At 51.9% G+C, this 20,352-nt stretch overlaps 1 protein-coding gene and 1 pseudogene across 2 annotated transcripts in view; one reads left to right on the top strand and one right to left on the bottom strand.

Moving 5' to 3' along the window:
- The window catches only part of RASA3 (RAS p21 protein activator 3), a 110,644-nt gene that overhangs the window by 51,492 nt on the left and 38,800 nt on the right, over window positions 1–20,352 (bottom strand). For both annotated transcript variants that reach the window (XM_047720511.1, XM_047720510.1), the window contains exon 3: window positions 9,000–9,103. In XM_047720511.1, coding sequence (XP_047576467.1) covers window positions 9,000–9,103 — 104 coding nt within the window. The remainder of the gene's footprint in view (window positions 1–8,999; window positions 9,104–20,352) is intronic.
- On the top strand, window positions 13,893–19,024 carry LOC125094875 (uncharacterized; annotated as a pseudogene).

The raw sequence follows: 20,352 nt of genomic DNA on the forward strand, positions 1-20,352 counted from the left end.
AATTAGATTTTAAGCCAAAGACTATACTAAGAGATGAGGAAGGACACTATATCATACATAAAGGATCTGTCCAACAAGAAGATCTAACAATTTTAAATATCTATGCTCCTAACATGGGAAAAGCCAACTATATAAACCAATTAATAACAAAATCAAAGAAATACATCGACAGTAATACAGTAACAGTAGGGGACTTTAACACCCCCCTCACTGAAATGGACAGATCATTCAAGCAAAAGATCAACAAGGAAATAAAGGCCTTAAATGACACACTGGACGAGATGGAAATCACAGATCTATTCAGACATTCCATCCCAAAGCAACAGAATACACATTCTTCTCTAGTGCTCATGGAACATTCTCCAGAATAGATCACATTCTGGGTCACAAATCAGGTCTCAACCGGTACCAAAAGATTGGGATCATTCCCTGCATTTTTTCAGACCACAATGCTCTGAAGCTAGAACTCAATTTCTTTCTTTAGAGGAAACTTTAAAGGAAAGGAACTTTAGAGGAAAGTTGGAAAGAACTCAAATACATGGTGCTAAAGAGCATCCTACTAAAGAATGAATGGGTCAACAAGGAAATTAAAGAAGAATTTAAAAAATTCATGGAAACAAATGATAATGAAAACACAACTGTCCAAATCTGTGGGACACAGCAAAGGCAGTCCTGAGAGGAAAGTATATAGTGATACAAGCCTTTTTAAACAAACAATAAAGGTCTCAAGTACACAACCTAACCCTATACCTAAAGGAGCTGGAGAAAGAACAGCAAGAAAGCCTAAACCCGGCAAGAGAAGAGAAATGATAAAGATCAGAGCAGAAATCAATGAAATAGAAACCAAACCAAACAAAACAAAACAAAACAGTAGAACAAATCAACAAAACAAGGAGCTGGTTCTTTGAAAGAATTACTAAGACTGATAAACCCCTGGCCAGACTTATCAAAACAAAAACAAAAAGAACCCAAATAAATAAAATCATGAATTAAAGAGGAGAGATCACAACCAACACCAAAGAAATACAATTGTAAGAACATATTATAAACAACTATATACCAGCAAATTTGACAATCTGGAAGAAATGGATGCATTCCTAGAGATGTATAAACTACCACAACTGAACCAGGAAGAAATAGAAAATCTGAACAGACCCATAACCAGTAAGGAGATTGAAGTAGTCATCAAAAACCTCCTAACAAAAAAGAGCCCAGGGTCAGACAGCTTCCCAGAGGAATTCTACCAAACATTTAAAGAAGAACTAATTCCTATTCTCCTGAAACTGTTCCAAAAAATAGAAATGGAAGGAAAACTTCCAAACTCATTTTATGAGGCCAGCATCACCTTGATTCCAAAACCAGACAAGGATCCCATCAAAAAAGAGAACTACAGACCAATATCCTTGATGAACACAGATGCAAAAATTCTCAACAAAATACTAGCCAATAGGATTCAACAGTACATTAAAAGGATTATTCACCACGACCAAGTGGGATTTATTCCAGGGCTGCAAGTTTGGTTCAACATCCGCAAATCAATCAATGTGATACAACACATTAATAAAAGAAAGAACAAGAACCATATGATCCTCTCAAGAGATGCTGAAAAAGCATTTGACAAAGTACAGCATCCCTTCCTGATCAAAACTCTTCAAAGTGTAGGGATAGAGAGCACATACCTCAATATTATCCAAGCCATCTATGAAAAACCCACTGCAAATATCATTCTCAAAGGAGAAAAACTGAAAGCTTTTCCGCTAAGGTCAGGAACACCACAGGGATGTCCATTATCACCACTGCTATTCAACATAGTACTAGAAGTCCTAGCCTCAGCAATCAGACAACAAAAGGAAATTAAAGGCATCCAAATCGGCAAAGAAGAAGTCAAACTATCACTCTTCGCAGATGATATGACACTATATGTGGAAAACCCAAAAGACTCCACTCTAAAACTGCTAGAACTTGTACAGGAATTCAGTCAAGTGTCAGGATATAAAATCAATGCACAGAAATCAGTTGCATTTCTCTACACCAACAACAAGACAGAAGAAAGAGAAATTAAGGAGTCCATCCCATTTACAACTGCACCCAAAACCATAAGATACCTAGGAATAAACCTAACCAAAGAGGCTAAGAATCTATATTCAGAAAACTATAAAGTACTCATGAAAGAAATTGAGGAAGACACAAAGAAATGGAAAAATGTTCCATGCTCCTGGATTGGAAGAATAAATATTGTGAAAATGTCTATGCTACCTAAAGCAATCTACATATTTAATGCAATTCCTATCAAAGTACCATCCATTTTTTCAAAGAAATGGAACAAATAATCCTAAAATTTATATGGAACCAGAAAAGACCTCGAATAGCCAAAGGAATATTGAGAAAGAAAGCCAAAGTTGGTGGCATCACAATTCCGGACTTCAAGCTCTATTACAAAGCTGTCATCATCAAGACAGCATGGTACTGGCACAAAAACAGACACATAGATCAATGGAACAGAATAGAGAGCCCAGAAATAGACCCACAACTCTATGGTCAACTCATCTTCGACAAAGCAGGAAAGAATGTCCAATGGAAAAAAGACAGCCTCTTCAATAAATGGTGTTGGGAAAATCGGACAGCCATGTGCAGAAGAATGAAACTGGACCATTTCCTTACACCACACATAAAAATAGACTCAAAATGGATGAAGGACCTCAACATGAGACAGGAATCCATCAAAATCCTTGAGGAGAACACAGGCAGCAACTTCTTTGACCTCAGCCGCAGCCACTCTTCCTAGAAACATCGCCAAAGGCAAGGGAAGCAAGGGCAAAAATGAACTGTTGGGACTTCATCAGGTTCAAAAGCTTCTGCACAGCAAAGGAAACAGTCAACAAAACCAAAAGATAACTGACAGAATGGGAGAAGATATTCACAAATAACACATCAGATAAAGGGTTAGTATCCAAAATAGTTATCAAACTGAACACCAAAAGAATAAATAATCCAATCAAGAAATGGGCAGAGGACATGAACAGATATTTCTGCAAAGAAGACATCCAGATGGCCAACAGACACATGAAAAAAAACGCTCCACATCACTCAGCATCAGGGAAATACAAATCAAAACCACAGTGAGATCCCACCTCACACCAGTTGGAATGGCTAAAATTAACCAGTCAGGAAATGACAGATGCTGGCGAGGCTGCAGAGAAAGGGGAACCCTCCTGCACTGTTGGTGGGAATGCAAGCTGGTGCGGCCACTCTGGAAAACAGCATGGAGGTTCCTCAAAAAGTGGAAAATAGAGCTACCCTACAACACGCAACCACACTACTGGGTATTTACCCCAAAGATACAAATGTAGTGATCTGAAGGGGCACGTGCACCCAAATGTTCATAGCAGCAATGTCCACAATAGCCAAACTATGGAAAGAACCTAGATGTCCAACAACACATGAGTGGATAAAGAAGATGTGGTTCATATATACAATGGAATACTATGCAGCCATCAAAAGAAGTGAAATCTTGCCATTTGCAACGATGTGGATGGAACTAGAGGATATTATGCTGGGCGAAATCAGTCAATCAGAGAAGGATAATTATCATATGATCTCCCTGATATGAGGAAGTTGAGATGCAATGTGGGGGGTTTGGGGGGTAGGGAAGGAAAAAATGAAATGAGATGGGATTGGGAGGGAGCCAAACCGTAAGAGACTCTTAATTTCACAAAACAAACGGAGGGTTGCCTGTGGGTGGGGGTGGGGATAGGGTGGTGGGTGATGGACACTGGCGACACTGGGGAGGGTGTGGGCTATGGTGAGTGCTATGAAGTGTGTAAGCCTGATGGTTCACAGACCTGTACCCCTGGGGGTAATAATACATTATATGTTAATTTAAAAAAAAAGAATCACAGGGCATAGGGTCGGAACAGTACATACAAAAGCCTGGGTCACTATAATTAGCTTGCAAGTGGAAGAAGAGAAAAAGAAGCAACTTCTGGAACCAAGCTGAATATTTAGGCTCCATATCAGCATGGAGCCCAGTGCAGGGCTTGAACTCATGACCCTGGGATCAAGACCTGAGCTGAGAGCAAGAATCTGATGCTTGACCAACTGAGCCACCGAGGCTCAGAAAGAGCCTCAGAAAGAGTATTTTATACAGCATCAGAAGCGTAATACCAAAATTAACAGTACCATACAGAACTGGAGTCTAGATTTTCTTTAGACTTGATTTTTTAGGGGCACCTGGGTGGCTCGGTGGGTTAAGCCTCTGCCTTCAGCTCAGGTCATGATCTCAGGGTCCTGGGATCGAGCCCCATGTTGGGCTCTCTGCTCAGCGGGGACCAAGATTCTCTTGCCCTCTCCCTCTGCCCCTCCCCACCCCATCTGAAATAAATAAATTTTTAAAAAATCAAGTCTTTTTTTTAAAGATTTTATTTATTTATTTCACAGAGACAGAGATCACAAGTAGGCACAGAGGCGGGGGGGGGAGCAGGCTCCCCGCTGAGCAGAGAGCCCGATGTGGGGCTCGACCCCAGGACCCTGAGGTCACGACCGGAATTAAAATCAAGAGTTGGACATTTAACTGAGCTTCAGGCACCCCTTAAGATTTTATTTTTAAGTAATCTCTACACCCAACTTGGGGCTCGAACCTATGACCCCGAGATCATTCTCGCCTGAGCCAGCCAGTCACTCCCATAGTCCAAACTGAAGGATGTGTCCTATTTTGCCAAACAACCAACTAAAGAGATTGGACAACGGTAGATAACTTCTACTGTGATTTCAAATTTCACTGGAGGTGAGGTTGTTGATATTGTGAAGCTACGAGGCTTGTATAGAAAAAATTACCTAGTTCAACTTGGGAGGAAGTATTTCTCAAGGTACGATGAGAGCTATCAGCGACAGCAGACGCCCCCTTGTTCTGCCGACTGGCAGGGCTGTTTGATCTTCGAGGACTACTGAAGCGAGGGAACGCAGGAATAATTATTGAGTCTTGTAGGGCTGAAGCAGTATAGTGGGATAATTCTTCTAGGATATTTGTTAGATTACACAGGGTAGTTTCATGATAAGCAAATTCTTCCCAGGGGGCCAACATGCCTATGGCCAATTCTAGCAGTTATCATACCTAAAGCCCTTTTGGTTCTATGGGAACTGTGGGTGTGTGGGCAAGAGGATGGACAGATGGGTTTTTATGAATCCTAGCATGCACTGCCTACTGACCCAGGCATTGTTAATGCATTTGAAGGGTAGGTTTTGGCTAGTTATTTTTCCACAGGGGTTTGCCAGTATGGGAAGGTAATTAAGGGGCTGCCATGGGAGCACAGCAAGACTGACTGGCTCCTGCGTTATTGTCCAGCATGGTGCTACTGATGACTGGGAAGAAGAACTGGCACAGAAGGAAGATGGGGTCGTGCAATGTAAGGTTTATCGAGGTCACAGGAAGGCTAGAACCTAGCCCTGGTTTGATTAGAGCAGAAGCTCTTCCAAGAATTCCAATGACAGGGCTTTTTATGAATCATTCCCCTGCAGATTAGTGAACCCAAGCACTGGTGGTAAGTTTCATGGTTCATCTTCTGCTCTGGGATGACCTGGCAGAGGGCGGCAGCATTAGGGCAGGTGCACGAGATGTGGCTGCAGCTTGACAGACTGTAGTGAAAGGTGAGACTTAACATCTGTAGGGACCACGCTAGGTCCCAGGTGGGCATATCTTACACAAGAAATGAAATTATGGGCATGAAGAACATCAAAACAGGGAGAGGAGGTTAAAGCAAACGGGGTTAGGGTACTTCTGGGGTGGAGGAACAACGGTGCTGGGTTAGAGGCATTGCACATGATCTTAGTCTGCGGACGACGTGACTGCGCGGAGAGGAGTGAGGAGGGAGGATTTTGTATTTGGTTGGAGTGTGTGTCGTGACACGCCCAGCAATTCTTAAGGGGGTTGTCCTGGGCTATGGCTTGGAGAGCTTAACAACAGAGCTGGTATTCCAATCAGAGGGGGTTCCCTCTTTGATGAAACATAGTCGTAGAGTATTGTTATCTGGTTTTTCATCTTGAATGTATATAGGAACTGAGAACAAAGGGTAGAGACTCGGGGAACCTGGGTGGCTCAGTCAGTTAAGTGTCTGCTTTTGGCTCAGGTCGTGATCTCAGGGTCCTGGGATCAGGCCCAGTGTCAGGCTCCCTGCTCAGGAGGAGCCTGCTTCTCCCTCTCCCTGCACTGCTCCCCCTGCTTGTGCTCTCCCTCTCTTTCTCTCTCTCTCTCTCAAGTAAAAGAAAAAGAAAAAGAAAAGAAAAAGAAAATGCAATAAAAACCACAATGAGATACTACACACATCAAGACTGCACAAATGGATTAAAAACAAAAACTGATAATCTGAGCGCTGTGTGGCTCCCGGGACTCTCACGTGGCCGGGGAATCTCAGGATGGCACGTCACTCGGGAGAAGGCTTGTTAGTCCCTAACAGAAGTCAACACGCACAGCAGCAGAGGGAAAACCTTTTCCCTCCCACCTTCTAGGTTCTCTCAGACTCTGCAACAGAAGACTGACAAGAAAACAAGGGAAGTTTATTAACACGTCTCAAATGTACCCAGGGGCAGGGAACTCAGCAGTGAGCCAGAACTTGCACTTCTGTAGCATCTTAACCTGAAACAACAAAAATTTTCAGAGACAAGAGACAGACCAAGGGAAGGCCACCGGGCTTCCAGGACACAAACTGCAGGAAGGTGCCAATGGCAGACAAAGGTGGGTCACGTAGACCCCTCCAGTGTCACCGCCAGCCTAACAGGGCTCTAGGGTGGTCCCAGTGGTTAACTTCTACACAAACTCATGTCCTGCTTTTCGGGCAGGCTGGAGAGCTTCTCTTGTGTCCGCTTATTCTCAACTGCCTTCAGCTCCAATTAAACCCTGTGCCAAAGGGTGGCAGATTCTGCCATCTCTCCATACCCTGCAGATACCCCAGCAGTCTGCCTTTCAGGTGTCCTCTAAGAGGAATGAAATCACGTGTCAATATAAAGATGCAGAAGAGTGTTACCAGAAGCCTCACTCACAACCGCTAAAAACTGGAAACAGCCCAAACCTCCACCCAGGGATGAAGGGGTCATGAGCAGCACACCCATCTATGCTGCACTAGGAGTGCAGGCACTGGGGCACATGCTCAAGGAGGCTCCCACCAAAGGAGACACAAGGTAAGAGGAGCTTCTGGTGCAGCAGGAAGAATGCTCCCTCCCAACCAGCAGGTGCAGAAAAAGGGCCTCCCCGGCCTGGGCTGGTGTCTGCTGCCCTACGTCCAGCACTGTGCAGAGTGACCCTCCCACTCACATGCTTCCATTCCCCAAAAAACGTGCAGTGTGTGCCTGGGGCTAGAACAGATCTGAATGAGTACAGCTTTATGGGTTTACCAAGTGGGTTTCAGGTGGTGAGGCAAATTTGGGGCTGGAAGTGGTGGACAACAGTGGTGGAAGGTGGTAAACAGACTTGGTGGGTGAAGAGACAGGATGAGGCTGGAGAACGGTAAGTGTCATGTGACAGTGCAGGATGTGGAGAACATATGAAGGATGATGGACGGTAGGTAATGGTGAAGCAGGTGGTGATGGAGGAGGGTGGATGGTGGTAGTCTAGTGGTGGAGGAGGGGATGGTGGTAGTCTGATGGTGGAGAAGGGTGGACAGTGGGTAGCAAAGGTGCAGGAGGGTGGATGGCTGGTGGTGCATGATGGGTAGAGGGTGGTACATGGTGATGATGGGTTTCTGCTCTTGGTAGGAGATGGTATCTCGTCCTGGCATGAGTAACTCATTCTTCACCATGTCATCCCCATCTCCCCCCACCTCATCCTCCACTAGGACGACCCCCACCATTTTCCAGTCCTGTGTATGTCCCAGCACCCACCATCCACCTGGTGGTACAGACCCATAACGAGGAGTCATCCTGGACTTCTCCCTTCCCATCAGCCTCCACATTCAACCGATGAGGCCAACCAATGACGCCTCTAAGTGAAGTGTGCAGTGCGCGATCCACAGCGAGGTGAAGACTTGAGACCCTGGCTGGCTGCAGGTGTGAGCGCCAGGCGAGCCCTAACAACTGTCCAGCTGGTCTGCACCAGTTCGTTCAGCTGAAGACGTGCCTACAGGACAGGACGGTGACATATCCCAGCACACCCAGAGAACAGGCTCCCGCACCTGTTAAATGCACTCAGACATGTTTCCTTCTGACTGAGAATCAGCCGAGGAATCCCACAAAACTGTGGAGCTCCAGGTTTAGCCCCGAGACTGTGGGTCTACCAGCATGGACAGGGGCTGGGTCCTCCGCAACAGAGGACAGAGGCTGAGCCCGAGCTCATCGCTGCGGGAGCAGTCCCAAGTCAGAAGGCAGAGGCATGCTTAAAAGCCTCCTGGTGTTGGGAGTGCATTATCGGAGCCCCATGCAGGTGGTGGTGTACGTGAGTGCCCAGCGGAGCCCACACCCAGGCACCTTCTTGTTCGCAGGCTCTGCTGTCCCGCCCCGCTTCTCCCTCTCCAGGAGCACCCCACTGGCACACTCACACCTCTCACCTCAATCTGTCCCAATCCCCATAGAGGGCTGTCAAGAGTCAGGACAGGTGAGGTCTGGGGATTTCGAGGGGGGTGTCCTCTGCACACTGACCCCTCAGAGAAGTCACCTGGGAATAGGTCTGGTGGTCACTGTAACCTCACTTTGAAGGAGAACTCTGAGGCCCTTCTTCCACGTGAGCTCATGCTGTGAAGTTCTCTACACGTTGACGGGGCTGGGGGACACTCAGGCAGCTCATTCCCACTACGGGGTGCTCAGGAGGCCCATTCAGGGCATGGGGGACACCACTGCCAGGCCACCCAGGTACCCACTGCCGCCTCCCAGAGCTGCTCAGCGCATCCAAAAAAGCCGGGCTGAGAATGTTTTTGGGCTCAGGGCAGAGAGCTGGGAGGAAATGCCACATGCCCGACAGAATGAGGCCCCGCCCAAAGAGGCAGAGAGAACAAGACAAGACCCATCTCAGTACCCACCTATGATGGAGTCCCTGCGGAAAACATCTCTGTCGAAGACATAAAAGGACAGGTGCCGGAAGCTCCGAGGGATCTCGCAGTAGAAGTCTTCTCCATAGAAGGGGCTGAGAAGCAAGCAGAACGGACTCCATTAGGTGGGCTGGCCAGTGTGGGGCGGCCCACTGAGCACTAGCCTCGGGCGCACACGCAGAATCACGCTCTCACGTGTGTCAGCAACATGCCAGGCCATATCTCACGTGTGCGGTGTGGAACTGTGGTTTGCTTGCTGGGGTGCAAATGTGGTCCCCACTGTCGGCCCCAAGGCCCATCACCCGGAGTGATCAGCTGCGGGCAGAGAGCTCCACGCAGGGAGCATGAGTCCGCTGTGTGTGTCCAGGCTGGACCCAACACTCCAGGACCACGAGGACATGTGGGACATGCGGGCGGGCCTCACTTCATGTGTGTCCATCAAACTCGGCTTGCCAGGTGCAGACCCTGCTGCTCTCCTTCCCCAGAAGTCGGGCTGAAATCTGCACCTGTCACTGGGGAGAGGACCCCTGGCCACGGGTTGACCCTCCACACAGACCCCGCACCAGCATCCCTGTGCATGGAGACCCAATGTGAACCACAAACCCCAGTCAAGGTCAATAAACAGGCCCCCAGCTGCTCGGCTGGGCCAGGCCGAGTCCGCACGTGAGGTGTGCAGAGAGCAGACCTGCTGGAAAGGGCAGGGCCCCCGACCGGCCGCAGCTGGTTACAGGATGGCCCGCCACTCCCTGCGGCACCCACTGACCCTACCCGCCCCCACACACGCCATGGCCAAGGTCCAAAGTCGGGAAAGCTAACGGGGTATGCTGTGCTGGTTAGGGGAGGAAGAACGCACAGTCCTGGCCAGGCTGGATAACAGCGGAGAAGGGGACAGTGTGCTGCCCGGCCATGGAACCCCCCTGCGAGGGACACGGATGGCGGGGCGCTCCAGCCCGTGTCTGGTCAGTCCTGAGACGACTCTCCCCACCACGTCTGAGCATCTCTGAGATCAGAGGGCGCACTGCGGTCAGCGTCAGAAAGCACTGTTCTTTCTCAAGGGCCCCAAGGTGACAGGGCCTCTCCATCTGACCAGTGCCACGGCCCCACAGAACAGTGTTCTTGGTGCCATGACATGGGGTCACCCATGTGTCTGCCTTCCACCACCTGCCTCAGCAGCAAAGAGTCCGCTCTCTTCAGACACAGGCACGTGATCTGTCAAAATCACCAGCTGGTACCGCACATGCGTCTCGACTCTGTCCCTCGGGATCAGCTCAGCAAGGCCCGGTGAGCCCAGAACGGACAGAGCATGTGGACCCTTCCCGGGGCCTGAGGGAGGCACCACCCATGAGGAAAACAGACGCAGGACACGGGCAGGCCTCTGCCCGCGCTCCACGGCCCGGACGGGCTGCTGGAGTCCCAGCCCGGGCTCGTGCGGCCAGGCAGGGAGAGGGAGCCGAGCGGAGGGGCTGGGTGCAGCCCACACCAGGCAGTGGCTGAGGAGGGTGGCCCGGCCTTCGAAATACGGAAAAGGCAGAGCAGTTGTCTCCCCGTCAAGAGGCAACGTGTCCACAGTCTGTGGCCGTGCAGGCTGACCTGCGGACAGACAGGGGCACAGAGGTGCCGCGGTCACCCTGTCTCCTCTGGCCAGTAGCTGAGGGCTGGCCTGGGAGGGTGGGGACAGAGGACGTGAACCGTCACTGAGCAGACTGCCTGAGCCCACCTGTCTGGACACAGCGCCCAGCACCGGCAGAGCAGACCGGTCGGGTGGGAAGAAGAGTCAATGGTGGCCCCTGAGGGACCGGGGCTGTTGGGGCGCCGGAGGGAATAATCCAGAAGCACGTGAGGCAGGCAAGGGTCTGGGGTCCTGAAGGACCAGGCCATAGTGAGTCGGACAACAGCCAAGAAAGCAGCCACAAAGGGGAAGGCATTTGAGCCACTAGGGAGCTGCCGTGCGGCAAAGCAGAGCGTGTTAGACCCGGGACTGCGTCTGGAAACACCAGATGGCTGCGTGTGTCCCGCTCACTCACTGAGCAAGACTACAGCCAGGGGCGGGGTGGGGGGGACCCTGCTGTCCTGAGGGTCCAAGGGTGCAGAGAGTGCCATGCCACCAAGCCATCATCACACAGACGTCACCACTGCCCTCGCAGGCCTCACACGGAGGCCACACACCCACACATTTCTGTCTGTCCGGGCATCGGCATCTCTAGGGAAAGCCACGTGTGAATCTGTCTGAGCTCTCTCCTCTCACCTCCCGGGACCCTGTCTGGGTGCGTGGGGCTCTGCTCGTCTACTCTCCACTCGGAGCCAACCGTAATTCGCTCGGGCTGCAAAGCAGAACCACTGGGACGGGGTTTTAGAAAACACGGGTCCCTGGGCCTCACCCCAGACAACCCTCTCCGGGGTTTACTTCCTTTAATTGCACAGCCACACGGTCAACACGAGCTGCAAGGTCATCGCAGTCCCCAGATCATTCTGTGTTATGCATGGGCCGCACACGGATTGTCTTCAGAGACACAGAACCCCAACCCATACCCTCAGACATGCCACTAGGGGCTGCCCCCAGAGGCCACAGGACACAAAGGTGGCACCTGAGCCCAGAGGAGAGAGCCAGACCACAGGGAGTCACGTGCCACGCGAGTCGTGGCAGCAGGACGCCCAGCCTTGGTGGCAAGCACATGCCCTGAGGGGCCGACGGAGTCCCAGACACAGTACGGGCCTGACCTTGCAGGCTGTGTCTGCGGACGCCCACTACCCACGGACCACACCTCGTCCCTGCCCCCTCAGCGAGGTGCCCCAGGAAGACAATGCTTCCCTGGGGCCCTGACTCATAATTACACTCAATGGCCTGTTCCTAGAACCTCCCTATGCTGCCTTACTCCTTCATGCTCTCAACTGTTTGCTTAAAAAAAGGAACATGCACGAATAAGAATGTTTCCTATAATGTGTAACTAGAAATAAGGGTGACAAGTGTGAGATGTGGCGAAGTCGGAGCCTGCAGGACGCACAGCGGTGCGGCCACTCGGCAACAGCAGCACTTCCCTGAAACGGCCAGAGCAGGGCGGGGACACACATCCCCACAGACAATGCGGCCCTCGAGCTGGCGGCCGTGCTCACAGCAGCTAAGAAGCAGCAGCAGCCTCCGTGTGCGTCAGCAGAGCCGGCGCGGATGAACAAAGTGGGGTCCGTCAACCCGGACAGCGTGGAGCTCAGACGCCTGCTGTCACGGACGAACACTGAAACCACGGTGCTCAGTGAGACAGGCCACAAAAGGCCACACACAGTGCGACTCCACGTTCCCCCGAAAAGGCAAGTATGTAGAGAGAAAGAGGCCAGAGCCGCAGGAAACGGGTAGTGAAGGGTCACGAAAATACTCCAAAACTGACGGCTACAGCTCCAAATGTACTGAAAGCCACAGAATTACACATCTGCTGTAGTTACTTACAGGGAATGTGAATCAGATCTCAATAAAGCCATTTTTTAAAACCAAAATTTTAAAAATACATAAGGATGTCAAAAGTGAAAACCAGAATTAACATTACAGGGTATATGCTAGATTTTTTTCTCTGAAGATCTATGAATATAGAACACAAGTAGATACAGATGGAAATACATATTTTTACAATAAAAGTAGGATCCCGGGGCGCCTGGTGGCTCAGTGGGTCAAGCCTCTGCCTTCGGCTCAGGTCATGATCTCAGGGTCCTGGGATCGAGTCCTGCATTGGGCTTTCTGCTCAGCGGGGAGCCTGCTTCCCCGCCCCTGCCCCCGGCTCTGCCTGCCTCTCTGCCTGCTTGTGATCTCTGCCTGTCAAATAAATAAATAAAATCTTTAAAAAAAATAAAAGTAGGATTCCATTACACATCCCCATACACCGTTCACTTTTTCCTTTAATATCATGTCATAGATCACTTTCCAAATACATATGTAAAACGTTAGTTGCCAACAGGCTTGAGGTCTGAGCGGGCACGTCTGCGGGACTCTCCTATCCCAACCCTGACAGTGCCTGGAGCACAGTGGCCCGTGCACGGCCGCCCACCTGTCCCAGAGCAGTGCCCACAGGCACATGCTTGGCTCAAGGCTGCTCGCTGCGGAAGGCGCCGGTGTGGGACACAGTGCGACCGTCCAGAACGTGAGGACAGATTCGGCCCACACGCCCACCAACACACAGTCTCACCGGCATCTACAAACTTGGCTCACGTGACGGCAAAACGACCTCCTGCTTCGTTGGCAACGTTTAAGACGTCGGCGCTGCTCAGAGTCAGGCACGTGCGCTTTCGCGGCAGCGCTCTGGCCCGTGTTCTAGGTACGCCCCCCTTCTTGTGTTCAGGGTAGCAGTCCACTGAGAACTCCCAAGTTGGTGTTACAGACTAGATGATGGATAACTGATAGAGCAGATAAGAGACACCTTTTCAACTGGAAACACCACGAAGCTGCTAGTGCCATCTGTCATCAATGGGCAAGGACTGGCGTGCGGTCCTCCCTTCTCCAAAACGTGTCCCAGCACAGAGCAGCCATGTCCCTGCACTTGGGAGCTGAGGCTGCCCAGGGAGGCGGTGACATCTGTCTGGGGCAGGAGGGCGGACGTGGGGTGTCAGAGCAGCGGGCACCCCTCTGCTGAGGGCCCCCACCCCAGGGCACACCGACAGGGTCATCCGGACAGCCCCACCCCCATCCCGGGTCAACAGGAAAGTCCGTGCTTGTCTCTTCGAGGCTGTGGAGTCGGAAGCATGTTCCCAGAGAGGAGGGAAACCAAGGCACTCTCCCATCCCCTCTCCATGTGCTGGGCCAGACAATGTCTCCTTTCTGGGGAACTCAGAGGGGGGCCCAGCCACTGCCTCCCCTTCCTTCCCATTAGCGCCATAACCTGGGGTCTCTCTCCACACAGGCCCCGCTTTGTCCCAGCCGAGGTCAGCAGCAGTCAGATGCATGACTCATGCCCCACTCACAGCCTTAGGGCTCCAGAACCCTCCTTCCAAATAAAGAAAAAAGCAGCCCCAGGACTTGGCTTGCCTTAAACACTGCCGTGTGACAGGAGAAGATTAATGCGTGTGGTAGCATCCGCTTGGAGGCCGTCGGAGGGCGGCCAGAGTGACAGGCTCTTTCCCTTGGTAATTGCTGGGAGGAGCTCAAGTGAACTCTCGCAGAGAGAGAAGAAAACCCCCTCCTGCCGAAAATGGAGCTGATCTATCTATAAGCTCTGACAGGCCAACCTCCCGCCTTCCTCCCACTCCTCCCAGAGCCCAGATGTGCCGCCCGGGGCTCAGACAGGGCCTCCTCTGGGACCCGCGCAGAAACCACCGAGTCTCCATGAGTCATTTCCCAGCATCTGCTGAGGCGGGCGGCGCCCCACCCCCACCGGGGCGGCCGGCCCTGCGGCCACACTGTCTGCTCAGGAGAAAACAGCTGCACGCCTGGTCTTCTCTGGGCTCAGGCTCTGTCGCAAATGCCGGAGTCCATTTCCCAACATCTGGGCAGGGAGCGGAGGGGTGGGTCTGCCTGGGCGGCTCCCGATTTGGGGTAGATGGAAAGGCAGCGCGCCCAAGAATAAAGAACCCCACTCTGAGTCTCTCTGTGAGAGGGCCGTTCTGACAAAGGCTGATGCCACAGAGAAGGCCACCCTGGGGGCCGAGCGTCCAGGCTCCCAGAGGGAGCTCAGGGCCCACCCCACAGCCCGACACGTCCTGGAAGCCTGGCCAGCAGGGCGGGTCTTCCAAAAAGGGCAACCGCCCATCTCCAAGCAGCTCAGAGCTCAGCTAATGAAATGTGCCTTGTACGCTGCGAACCGAAAGCTGGATTAAACTTTCATTAAACCAAATACTGTTCAACTGTCTGCAGGAGAAGAATGAGAAATGCCAAGGAGTCAAGGGCTGGCAGGGCCCACGGGGCCGCTGAGCCGGAAGCGTCCGTGTCTCCCTCTGCAACAGGCATGGGCAGCAGGGAGGCCTGGGATACACAGAGCCAGAAAGGAGCCTCGGAGGCACAAGCCTCCGCTGCCAGTCATCCCCACAGGTCCTCAGGCAGCAGGACACCTCTGGGTTTCTTCTCACTTCCTCCAGACCTCCTTTAAATCCCTGCGTGGCCTGGCTCCCTGGCACCCGGGAGCCTTCCCCACAGAGCTCTCCCTTCTGATCAGACGCTGCTCCTTGGGAGGACGGATGCTCAACCTCTGTGGGAGCCCCAACCCCAACTCACGTCACCCCGGGGATGGGCAGCTCCTGGACAGAAAGCTGCTCTGATCCCACAAAGGACATGTGTCATGTCATGTGGCACTCTGCACGTTTGCAGCAGGGACAGGAGGGATGTAGCTAAGCCTCTACCAGGAAGGAGAGTCTGAGGTCAGATCCCAGTGTCTGTCCCAGTGCTGGGCAGAAGAGTCACGGGGCCAGTCGCTGCCTACACTCGTGGGGCTCCGGGCAGAGATGTGGGCATAAACCACCATGTGTCAGTGGTGGCTGCGGCACAGCACAGAGAGACAGGGCCTGGCAGGCAGGGCCAGAGGGCCCCAGGTTAGCACAGGCAGGCGCTAGACCAGGCAGGAAATGTTCTTTTTTTTTTTTTTTTTAAAGATTTTATTTATTTGACACAGAGAAATCACAAGTAGGCAGAGAGGCAGAGAGAGAGGAGGAAGCAGGCTCCCTGCCAAGCAGAGAGCCCGATGCGGGACTTGATCCCAGGACCCTGAGATCATGACCTGAGCCGAAGGCAGAGGCTTTAAACCACTGAGCCCCCCAGGTGCCCCCAGGCAGGAAATGTTCTTAGAGGGGCTCACACTCTTCCCCAAGCACCAGGACCCAAACTGGGGATTCCCCCTGGAGCACCCAGAACAGTGGGGGCACAAATTTACCTACTCCAGCTGACAAGGACTATCTGAGCCAAAAGCTTGAATTTATGTCCCAAAGACTTTTTTTTAAACTGGAGAAATTAGACATGAAAGTAAGTATTAGGAGAAACCGTACAGCCTCATAAACCAAAATCAGCATTTGCTCATCTACAACTTGGGTTTTACTGAAAACCTCCAAGAAGATGGAGTCTGTCCTCCTGAACCACAGACTCCTCGCCATCCCTTTCGGAGTCTAACCCAGGCAGCGTGTTCCCCCCCCAGGACAGGAGCTGCAGGGTCCCCCTGGCAGGAGTTGGGTCTGGCACACAGCAGCGCTGGGTTCGGAGTGACGGGCATTTTTCAGGAGCAGAAGGGGGCTGACTCGTCACAGACCCACACGCTCTTTAATTCCAGTTTGGAAGCGCACACCCGTCCTGCCTGGGAACGGCCTCTCCTTTGGGAACGTTCTCAGCAGGAACGACAGGATGTGAGGGGCTGTAATTACGCTGTGTAGACAAACACGGTGATGCGCGAGCTCCTCCTCACTTTGCTCCAGAAAGTGGTTATTTTACTGTCTAACTTCTAATCTTATGTAAAAAAGCAAAAACAAAAACATCCCCCATAATCCCACTACCCCCCCGAAAATAACCACATTGACATTTATGTCCACATATTCCAGACCATTCTGGAACAATCCCAGTTTTCAGAACAAGAGGGAATCTTACTGCGAACACAACTTTGTGACCATCCGTTAGCAGTCATCAGACACCAGCACACTCTGGGCCGAGCGGCCACTGCTCCCACTGGAAGGTGAGAAGCCTCTGTGGGAAGACAGGCCAGCGCCAGGGGGTGGCCCCTTCCCCACAACAGAAACCAGGTGAGAGGAGGCAGACGGAGACTGCCTGTGGGCGGGGGTCTCGGAGTGGCCCTGGGGAGAGGTTCAGCACCCCAGCCCCGTCCCAGTGGCCACTGGGGAAGGTGCAGGTCAGATCAGGAAGTTTGGGGCAGCTCCTCTTCGGGCCAGGAGCTGTGCCCACACTTTGTAGGCATTTTGTGGGAAAAGGAGGCAATTCCATCCTTGAAATAATCACATGTGTTGACAAAAGGAATAACTATGGAGTACTCTGGGGAATATTCTTGCAAATGAGCAGCCCAGCATTGAAGAGGTCTTGTTTTTAACTTGTGTTCACGTAACAAGAATATGCTTCTTTCACTGGAGAAAGTGGTGATTTCCTCCGTGATGTGACCTTCCCCAGCCCTGTCTGGGAAGCAGGAGGCGGACTCTCCAGGTGGGTCATGCACGTGTGCCGTGCTGTCTGGGACGGCAGCTGCCTGTGAGCCCCGATGTGACAGCCCAACACCCTGGAGCCTGAGTTTGCGCCGGCCGGCAACGAGTGGCCAGTGAAGTGATGACACGACTAAAGCCACAGAAGTTACGAGTGGACAAAGTTCACGCTCAACGTCAGGAAAGTATTGTCCTAGTAAGATAGAAACTTTGCCCCAAATCACTTTTCTGGATAATGGACAAGCCCAGGAGGAAAGGACTGGGGCTCCCCAGTGCCAGACCCCATAAGCCCTTCCAAGAAGGTCTACAGCCGCGCCTCCCCAGCACCCTCTCCCACAGCCGAAGGAACGCAAAGAACAAACTCGGGCCTTTCCCTAAGTTACCCACGGAGGAGTTACTCGTGAGGAGCAGCCTCATGCGAGTGCCGGGGACACCTGGGCAGCATGGTCCCCCCCAGGGGCCCCAGGATGGCCTTCTGCTGAGAAGGGAGGGAGACGCACGTCCCCGTCTCTCCGACACATTCCATCTGTACTCGGTCTGAGTCCAAACATGGTGCTGGGCAGCAGCTGAGTTCGGGACTGACCCTGCCCCCGAGGCCCGGACAGGCCACCAAGCCCTCTGGCTCTTTTGAGTTCAGAGACCAGATGGAGGCTCCTACTTCCCACAGCGACTTTGCCAAATGGAGCAGCCGATCTGAGAGCAAACGCTGAGGCCTGCAGACACGAGCTGGAGAGAGGGAAGACTCCGCAGCGATGACATGGGTGGGCGGGCACTCCTCGCAGGTGATGACTGAGTGCTGCCCACACTGGGGGCCGTTGGCACGGCCGGCCTGGCTCCCAGGGCGCCCACTTCCTTCGTGCTGGCAGCTGCCATGGGAGCCTCGGCCTTCCTCCCCTGCCTCAAAGCCGGCAAAGCCTGCAGACGGGTCATCTGCTTCTGGCCTCCAGCCAAGGAGCATCATCTTGGAGCCGCATCTTCACGTGTCGCCTCCCTCCAGCTACCCTCGTGCACGGGCCTCTTCCCACTCACCTCCGAGTCCTCGTGAGACACGTTTGGACATTCTTCTGCTCTGTCCCTAACCCCCTCGTCCTTCCCACTTCCTTGCGTGTCTGGGTGTGTCTGGAGCCTTCCCATTCACCCCTTCTCCCTCCAGCGAACCCCATCAAGCCGTTTACTCACCCAGTGACGTTTTCATTCAAGTTCTTGTGTCCTTCATTTCCGGGAATTCTATTTGGTTCTTTTGGAAATTGGGTTCATCGTTCTTTATCATTCCTCATCCCAGTCATGTTTTCAACCTTGTCTCTTATTACTTCAAAGTCATTAAACCTTGTCGGCGGACCTTCTGCAAACCCTTCAGGTCTGATTCTGTTGTTTTTCTTGGCAAATGCACCGACACTTTACCTCCTTGGGTTCTTCTGTATTTTCTCCTCAGAGATCACAGAGGAAGATTCTTCGAGGCCTGGACTGAGGGGTACGTCTGGATTTGCTTTGATTGGCATTTCGTCACCTCTGAGGACGTTACAACTATCCAGGACTACAGCAATGCCTGTGCATGGACTGAGGCTTCTGGATTCAGGCGTGCAAACTCACAAGAGAGCTAGTTTTTGGTTTCAAATATTTGGCACCAAGTGGAGGCAGCACTTCACCTTGCTAACTTCTTTTATACGGTGAGTTCATTTGCTTTTTTGCCCTGACACTACGGAGCAGAGCTCTGGGGCTACCCGCCCACAAGGTCCACCAGTGTGAATACAGTTTTTGCCTCAATACTAAATGGTGAAACACACCCATATTTTTTTAAGTTCCTGGAATTATTTTGTGTTAGCATCTTTCTTTGCTGTCACTTTTAACTTTCTGTTTAGAGCAAGCCCCCTCTCCTTGTCAGTACATTAGAGAAGCACTCAATAAATTTTCACTGAGGGGCACATGGTGGCTCACTCAGCTAACATCTGACTCTTGGTTTCAGCTGAGGTCATCATCTTGGGGTCCTGGAATCACATCAGGCTCCCCGCTCATCAGGGAACCTGCTCCAGATTCTCTCCCTCGGCCCCTCCCTCACTCACGCACATGTATGCCTGCTCTCTCTCTCTCTCTCAAATGAATGAATAAATTTTTAATACATAAATAAACAAACATTCATTGAGCTAATAAATAAATAAACAAAAATAGCCAAGCTCATTAAAACTGTCCATAAGGAGAGCATGAATTTTCCAAGTCAGACCATTACCTCAGGGCACTGACTACTGGTAACTGGCTCCTTGTGACAGCATTTTGGGGGCTCCCACCTGATTCTGGCTGTTTCTCAGATGGCTGATTTTCTGAACAGCCAGTGTGACCACATCGTTACCCTTATTTAGCTCTGAGCTTCCCTTTCCTACATCAGAAGCACATTTCCTGGTATCATCAAATCCAGGAACCACAGTTTCCATTTCTAAACTTGTCTAAAATGTTTTGAAGATCAGGACCCCCAGTCTCAGCCGTGCCTAAAACAGAGGTTCCCAAGCAGACTCTCTTCCTAGAGGTCTGGGCTCAGCAGGTCTGGGGAGGGCCCAGCTTCCCTGAGACCACAGTGACTTTCCAGGTATAGGACCTCCGGGCATCAATGCCAACTGTGCAAACACAGAAAGGGTTCACCCGGCATCAGGACCGTGGAAGTAACCCAGAAGGTTACAGTGACATCATGAGCCCTGGCCTCACCTCCATCACCAGCCCCAAAGCCAGGCGCAACTCCTGACAGATGACTCAGGAGTTCTGTTTTCCTACAACGAATGATTCCAGAGACTCTGCAGCATGCCCGGCTCACACACTGTGGCCACTTGGCCTCAGGGGCGCCTCCCAGTGCTGGGGGGCCCTGTGCAGACGGAGAATGGAAGGAGCAGGAAATCTCTAACAGGTCTGTAAAAACTAAGTCCGGTCAGAACGTGCGGCTTGTGCCCTCTCAGAGAAAAAAGTATGAAGGATACACTTGTTCTGCAAAAACCGCTCTCAAACCGAAAACAGCTGTGTGCGCGTGTCCACACCACCCACACTTGTAAACACGGGCTTCCTGGAGGACCCGGCTCCACTCCACCAGCCACTTGGTAATAAATGACTTGCTCAGGACCCCCACTAGCTGTGTTGGCTTCGCCCGGCGGCAAACCACGAGGCCCGCCCCTGCTAACACTCGCGTTCTCTCTCCCCACCCTCCATGGAAACTGCTGCAACTTTTAGGGAGCCCTCCTGTCCCCGGGGTGTGGTCCAGGGGTGG

This window comes from Lutra lutra, chromosome 3 (assembly GCF_902655055.1).
Source record: "Lutra lutra chromosome 3, mLutLut1.2, whole genome shotgun sequence".
NCBI lineage: Eukaryota > Metazoa > Chordata > Mammalia > Carnivora > Mustelidae > Lutra > Lutra lutra.